This window comes from Drosophila elegans, unplaced genomic scaffold (assembly GCF_018152505.1).
Source record: "Drosophila elegans isolate 14027-0461.03 unplaced genomic scaffold, ASM1815250v1 contig_814, whole genome shotgun sequence".
NCBI classification, from domain to species: domain Eukaryota; kingdom Metazoa; phylum Arthropoda; class Insecta; order Diptera; family Drosophilidae; genus Drosophila; species Drosophila elegans.
In genome coordinates, this window is record NW_024546167.1 from 6,846,499 (window position 1) to 6,854,514 (window position 8,016).

Sequence of the window (8,016 nt, forward strand, 5' to 3'; positions counted from 1 at the left end):
AGAGTATAAAAACTAAATTATTTTAATAATGTTACATATATTATATTATGTTACTTAAAAAGCCAAGAAAAAACCTTCCTTGCTATAACTTTATTTGCCTTATGTTATGTTAAAATTGACATTTTGTTACTCTTTTAGGGGATGTTAAAATTGGCCTTTCTTTTCAAAAACTTTCATTTTTTCGGTGGCCAAGGTTAGCATTCTTTAATGCTTTAAAATTAATGATTATACAAGCCAACTCAATAAATCCTGCTGTTCATTATACCTTTGTCTAGAGTATACAAAAAAGATGCACGAGTGTCCCGACCAATTTGAAGCGAATTGGAATCGATTTGAAGTTGTTGGCTGCTACTTCATCGCACTTCGCAACCATTGAAAATGCAATTAAATTTAATTTACTAAACGACCTCACATCGGCTATATTTTCATGTTTTATGCACAAGTATGCTCGAATTGCAATTTGAAGATGAGCTCGAGGTGCGTGAGAGGACACTTGGAACAGATCAGAAGCTGATTTGCCTTGTAGGGGTGAACTTGAGCATCGACAGCATTGGAAATGCACAGTAAGATAACAGCCATCGTTATTAAGCAATATTGGGCCGAGCACAATGAAAATTAATGAATTTTTCTGTTGTGCTCTCATTAGGCAAATCAAGAAAGCGCATCAATCAAATTGAGTAGGCCCACAAAGGCAGTCCAAAAAATTCATTTTGAACAATTTGAACATTTTTTGTCAGCTCGCATTTATTTTTTCATGTGTTTTTTTTTGTTTATCTGTACGCTGCCCTTTTCGTTTGCTTCTTCAACACCTTTTGGCTAATGATGAGCAAATTGTGCCGGAAGCAATTTAAGCTCTATTGATTTTATTGACACCGTTTTGCTTTGTATCGGAAAGTATAAAACCTATACAGTTGTTACATAAATGTCAAAAAAAAAAGCTTAAATAATTACATTTAACCCCAGGGCAATTCGGCTTAGCTCAAAACAATTAAAATAAAATCAAACATAAATGCATAATCATTTATTTAAACAAAGCTCGTAACGGTTATCGATGAGTTTTACCTTTTTCACACATATTTATTATTTTTTGCACAAGAGGAAAAACAAAAGACTCAAGCAGCGAACTTGCTGTGCCAACATGTTCGAAGCTGTAAGATGTACTCGAAACTCCAAACCAGTAGCTCATTGACACATTTATGGCAGCAGTAGCTGCAACTAACTCAATTAGCCATCAAATGCATTCCAAAACTCATCTCCAGCCAAAAGGCCTCCTGCTGCTCAGGCCATTTCCGTTGCTGTTTGTTTCTAGTATGTTTTTGCCCCCCCAGCCCACTTGATCACTTGCTTAAGCCAAGCCACCAGCTCGGTTTGAGCCACGTTCGAACATCGAACCGCTGGCCATTTTTGCTCGTTTTAGTTTGTTTGGCTTTTTGGGGACAAGCTATAAACCCGGGGCAAGATCGACATTGCGTTCAGTTGGTAAAAGTGAAGCGTTGCGTGCGGTTGTCCCATCGACAACATCTATAACTTGGATTTCTGTGCTGTGCCCTCATCGAGTTTTGAGACCCGTTTGTGTCGTTCGTTTCAATCGAAAGGTGATTATCCTTTAAGGACAAGTGACTGTACAAAAGTGTTACCGCTTTTTCAAGAATTGTGATTTGCAATTTAAGATATGGTTAGATTTCGTGCAGGATTAAAATAAATCATCTCAGTTGTACATTTATATTTCCTATTTAGTGAATATAGTTTTCCCATAACTAATGCTTTAATTCGTTTTATATGGGGATTATGAGAGGCTATTTGATGTTAAATTTTGGTATTTTGTTGAAAAATCATTTTTAAGACAACACCGTCAAATGTTTGAATTTTGAAGCTGCTTTATTAACTTTCAATACATAGTAAAAAAACTGTTTATTACTTGTTTAAAAGCTTTTTAGATAATAAAAATATAAAAAACAACGTTTTCTTCTAAATATTTTTAAAGAAAAATAAAAACAATGAGCTGTAGGTTTTTTAAAAGCTCGATGCAAGAGGTGATAAATCACATATTTTCAAAGTTCTAGTCCGACCTAACACAATTAATTACGTCTCAGCGCACTCTGTCATTTTGAAGAACATGGCAAATAGTGTGAAAAACGTTGTTAGTTAACCCAACAATGAGTGAGTTGTTTTTTCTTTATTTATGCCCTCATTTCGGCCTGTTTTTCGAGCCGACAACCGCCCACTCCCATTCGCAACCCCCAGGGCCATGCACTGAAGCAGAAGATTACGCAATTTGTTGGCAGTGCAAATGAGTGGAAAATCTAATTTTCCAGCAGCATGCAAATATTATATGTTCGGGCAGTAATTGCCAAAATGTCAGGCTGCACCACCTGTGAGCTACTGCTGCTACTGCAAAGAATTTGAGGTCGTAAAGTCTTGAACCACCGTCATGCCAATAATATTTTATTACTTGCAATAACACGAAATTGATAAGACGGCGCTTTGACATTTTTTAGCAGCAACTGGAGATGACCTCACTTGAATGGCTATTTAAAATTAGCACTGACAGGTCGATGGTTAAACAATTTCAATGTCGTTTCCCATCGCAATTGCGGAGGAGGACTTGCAACTCTCCTCTTTTGGTCTGCAATCCACAGAAAATTCCACAGTAGAAATCCCCAGTCACGATTCCGCCTCCATTTGACAACAAAATAATTTATCTCCATGGAATGCGGGAAAGTCTTTGCAACAAAAAAATCTCTCTGGGCTCCTCCTGTCACTCTGTTGGATGGATTCTGCTTAAAGGAAAGTTTTTTTTTGGTCCAGTGGGCGTATTTTCTCCACCCCTTTCAAGTTTTTCCTATGCCAATTTTGTAGGTATTCAAATTAAATGAAAAATTCCAGTTCTCAATCCTTAAGCCCTCTATTTGGTAGAATAATTGTGTGGATTATCAAAAGGGTCTGATTAGTTTCACGTTTACAAGTCAAAAACGTTGTCTTAAATAAAATATAATAAATAATAATATATTAAGGCTTAACTAAGTATCCTTTTTTCATGTTAAAATATATTTTATTTTACACTTCTTTTTAGTTTTACAATTAGTAAGTTTTTTTCAAAGAAACGTATATTCATTGACCAGTGACAATTATTCTGTCATACCCATAAGCCCATTTCTCACAGCATTTTAGAGTTTTGCCTTCCCTTCGCTGGTTTGTTGCATTTACGTGGTCATGGCAACAAATTTGAGTAACTCATTAGCGCCTGGTCCGAAGATGAAAGTGAAGCTAAAGCCCAGACAATTGAGAAGATTCCACTTGAACTCCTCACCATCCCCCACCGCTCCCTCCGCCTTATTTTAACCTGACGCGCTGTCAATATTTATTGATATGGCCTGCACATATAAATACGATTTTATGTGATGACCAAAAACTGAGCGAAGAAACATGACCATTTTCACTATCATTTCGCTTCATTGTTATTGTTTTTGAGCGCTGCACTGTCTGCGGAATTTCTGTGTTTTGCTCATCCGAGAAAACCAGTAAGTTGCAGGTGCTGCTGCTGCTGCTGCTGCTGCCTGCTGACCAGTAAAAGTAACGCTCCTTCTGCCTGTCTGGCTGTCTGGTGGTCTGGCGGTCTGAAACTGGCCACAGTTGACAGACTTTCTTCTACAGTCTGTCCAGTTTTTCTGCATATTGTTTACTGTTAACCAGCGGCTTCTTCTTCGGGCCAAGACGAGACCAGATCGGGCCAAGACCAGACCAAGACCAGGCAATTAAGCGGAGCCGTTGCATCCGCCTGCAAACTTTCATAACTACAGCGGCCGCATCCTGCTCCCTTTTTCTGCGGTAACTCCGTAAAGAGGTCAAAGTGGTTGACCCAATGGTGCAGATGGCGCAACAGCAGACACAAACATTCTAATTAGCTCTAAAAAGAGACCTCGACGGCATCAAAAGCGTGCTATCTAGATACACAAAGGTGGGATGTTGTTGCAACAAGTCATCAAATGGCTTTTGCAGCTGGCAAATCCGTCTTCTTTATAATTACTGTCATCGCACCGAAGTGAGCTGGTGCTTAAAAAGAAGAAACTCGTCTCGCTCTTCGGCATCGTTCTACAAACAAGCTGTAAGTGCAAGTTTCTCGATGTTTTCTCTGGAGAAACGTCTGCTTATCGATAGATTTCTAATTAACAGGAAATGGCAGGGGCAGATCTAGGCAGTTTAAATTAAATAAAAGGGGTTTCAAAATGGTAGATGAATCTCTGGAGTTATTTCTGATTATTAATAGAAATACCTAAAACTAAATACGATTGATTCATTAAATTTTGAACTTCATCTTTAATTAAAAAAATATTTACGAAAATGGAAATCCATTAACAATAAATTTCTTGACGGAAAACGAAATTAAAAACGTTTTTTACTATAAATTTATTTACGATATTTTAAAAGAATTTTAATTGATCGAAAACCAATTGCCGTTATCAAAATTAGGCAAAAATAATGTACAAATATTTAATTAACTATTTTTAGCCATTTACAGCTTTTTGTGATTTAAACACCCGTTCTGCACTTTGCCAGCTAATGACATTTTTTTTTTACAAATTTACTTCACCGCAGCGCGTGATACATAAATAAAATTTACTTGCCATCTAAGAAGAAAAATCCAGTAAAAAACCAGTTGTTTAGAGCCAGGCGAAGACGACTGTAAAATGTAATGTATAAGCCGGAGATTAATTGCCATGTTTGGGGGGTGGTAAGTACAGCAGGTGGAAGGAGTATTAAAAAAATAAACAAAAATGTTTGGCAGATGCAACCACGAAGCAACCAGCACCAGTGGCTTGGAATTAATTATCTAACAATTCGGATTCGGAATGTTGCACAGATGTGTGCACGATAGTGTGTTTAGAAAAACACATTTCAAAGTTTTCGACTCCTATTTCTTTTGTGGTTATTTTGTAATATTTATTCGGCTATTGAGCACGTTTTGAAGGTTGCTTTTTGCACGCCGCACAGGTGAATTACATAAAAAAAAAATATAACCATTTGAAGAGCCTTAAATCATCATTAGTCATTCAGCCGCCAAAAGAAACCGAAAATAAATGCCTTTCTCCCACAATTTATATTAACAAGTGCCTTCCATTGAAATGTTCAATAAAGCAAGTCTTGCATAACAAAAGAAAACAAGTCACAAAGTACACAAAAATCAAAAGGCAAGCCAAAATGAGAAAAAAATGAGAGCTACTTGGGAGTAAAGTGCCCGAAAGAAGAGGTGAAGACAATTGGTTCGAAAAATATTTCAGCAGCTGCCAATGCCCTTACCCACGACAATTAGCCGAAGAAAAAGCCTGTCATATTCCAAACGTATTGGTAGTGCTTTAAATAGGAAGAGCAAATGTGGCAACGGAAATTCAAATTACAAAATTTACAAGCCGTGAAATAGGGGGAAAAAATAAACATGCAATTGCGCGTGGCCAAAACAAAAGCCCAAACCAAAAGTGTTATCAGGCGGAAGAGTTTCGAATATTGGCCAGAGGCCGATTGCTGGGTCGCAATATGTGTAATGCATGACCATGGACGACGGACGACGGACTCGCGCCTCGAACTCGGGCAACTTTCTCCATTAACGGCGAGTATTTATTAGTTTGGTATGCACACAACAAACTCTGGGCTTCAGTTGAGCTAGAAACGCTGGAGTACTTGAATGCCTCTAACTAATGGGAATATATGTGTGTACTAGACTGTTGCCAAAGTGGTAGAGGGAGTTTCTTGGCTTCGGATAGGTCAGGTTTTTAGGCTAGGTCAGTAACAGTTTTGTAATTTTTATTAGGTCACTGCTACAGTTTTTTCAAATGATTAAATGATTATGATTACAGGTTTTTAAATGATTAAACTGAAAAACAAAAAGAATTCCTGTTTCTTCTGTAAAATTTTATTGTATTTTTTTTTTTCACGTCAGCCAATTATCCCTTCAACTGTCTAAACTCTTTCAGTCAACAGCAATTTATTTCAACTAATTTGCAATTGATTTTGGATAGTTTAAGACAATTAACTTTTTTTGTGCAGGGAATAGACAATGCCCAGCACGCGTTTAAGTCATTTTTCATTAAATAGAATTTCAGCTTATATCATCTTATTTAAATCCGGATCTAATTGCGAGGCAGACAATATATATATACAAGATGTAATTTTGATTAGTTGCCAAGTGGCTCATAAAGACAACCAGTCGCACATCAATAAACCCATAAAAATTTGCATACAATTTTCATGGATTTTTATGTACAGATATAAAACAATAAGCACATTTGCATAGGCACAAGTAAAGTGATCGCTCTTTCAGGAGCGATACAATGTTGCTGGGCGAAATAAGAGTCAGTTGTTCTCACGTTACGAAATAGAAACCAGGTTGAAGGCCTCTCGCCGAAATGGAAAACTACTTAATTAGACGAAATGGAATCAAATTGTGCAAAATGACAATTGTAAGCGACAAATTCCATACACAAAACACAGTCAAAATTGATCAAAATCGATGCAAAGCATTTCCAATCAGTGATTTTGCATAAAAACACAGCGACTCATCCAAGCGGAAATGCAATGGGTGGGGCAAATCAGATCCAAGCCTAGTCAGATTTGTATTTTTAATCAGTTTTAGGCCGAACTTTGGAAGTAATGCCACTCTAGATTTGTCAGAAATCGCATTAGCTTTGCTGTCCTTATTGTTTTGTGAGTACTCTTAAATAAAATAAGTATTCTGGTCAAAAAAACTATAAATGTGTTTTTTAAAAAACCTTTTTCCCTTTTCAAAAATAGTATGTCTGTCTAAAATTTGTATCTTGTATTATTTAAATCTCAATCATAGAAGTAACAAAAAAAATTCTAAAGGCAAATATAATAATAGATTAAATTAATGACCTGGGTAAATATAGTGGCTAAACAAATATTTATATGAAAAGTTTTCTTAGAGACAATTAAAGTTGAAATTAAATCTTAGAGTAGCTTGTTTATGGGTACAAACCTTATGGATTTCCAAAATTGAATAAATGATTTCTCCTTGTTATTTTAGTTGTCCAAATATGTATGTGCTCCGTGCACTGCTCGTGCTGGCACTGAGTGCCGTGGCGCTGGCCCAGCGTCGTCTGGCCCTTCCGGATCCGAGGAGTTGCGCCAACCGGGTGCGCCATGCCAGCTACCGGGATGCCAGGGGTGTGTCCCACTCGTACTTCTTCAGCTGGGAGCATGCACCGACCCGCAGTCTGGAGGTGGATTGGCTGGATGCGAGGAACATCTGCCGCCGGCACTGCATGGATGCCGTTTCGCTGGAAACGCCGCAGGAGAATGATTTTGTGAAGCAGAGGATCGCTAGGGGCAATGTGCGATACATCTGGACATCGGGCAGGAAGTGCAACTTTGCCGGCTGCGACAGGCCCGATCTGCAGCCACCCAACGAGAACGGATGGTTCTGGTCGGGATCGGGGGCGAAGATTGGACCCACCTCGCAGAGGAACACCGGCGATTGGTCGGCCACGGGCGGATACCAGCAGCCACAGCCCGATAATCGGGAGGCGGCCCAGGGCAACGATGAGAGCTGCCTGTCCATCCTGAACAACTTCTACAACGATGGCATCAAGTGGCACGACGTGGCCTGCCATCACATCAAGCCATTCGTGTGCGAGGATTCCGATGAGCTGCTGAACTTCGTCCGCTCCCGGAATCCCAATGTCCGCTTGTAATTCTAACTAGCCTAAGCTTTTAAGGAGATGATTAAAATTTACATATTTATGTAGCCTTAAACGGAACATTGATTGGATGATTGATTGATTGATTGTTTGATTCATTGACTCATTGACTGTTCAATCCAACATTGATGGCTTTCAAAGCGCCTAACATTCGTTCGTTCAGTTTAGTTCGCAGCTAAAGTTCTAAAAAACAAAAAATTTGAATAACATTTCTGTGTCGATCCGCGCATGGTAAACAACAAAATTGTTAAATAATTTTAAAAAAGTTGTTAATAAATACAAATTGAACCCAACAGTGAAAGAC

At 38.2% G+C, this 8,016-nt stretch overlaps 1 protein-coding gene across 2 annotated transcripts; it reads left to right on the top strand.

Annotated features, from left to right (window-relative positions):
- The first annotated feature begins 1,467 nt into the window (after positions 1 to 1,467).
- On the top strand, positions 1,468 to 8,013 carry LOC108138146. Of its 2 annotated transcripts, none has more exons than XM_017260217.1 (2): positions 1,468 to 1,595; positions 7,040 to 8,013. In XM_017260217.1, exon 2 carries the CDS (start codon positions 7,050 to 7,052, stop codon positions 7,704 to 7,706), a length of 657 nt encoding a protein of 218 aa, XP_017115706.1. In that variant the 5' UTR covers positions 1,468 to 1,595; positions 7,040 to 7,049; the 3' UTR covers positions 7,707 to 8,013. The 2 variants fall into 2 exon arrangements, with proteins under 2 accessions (XP_017115706.1, XP_017115707.1); XM_017260218.2 differs by lacking the exon at positions 1,468 to 1,595 and adding an exon at positions 6,629 to 6,699.
- Positions 8,014 to 8,016: the final 3 nt, after the last annotated feature.

Coding starts and splice junctions, on each gene's coding strand:
- LOC108138146 (XM_017260217.1), top strand. CDS start 7,050: ATGTATGTGCTCCGTGCACTGCTCGTGCTGGCACTGAGTGCCGTGGCG.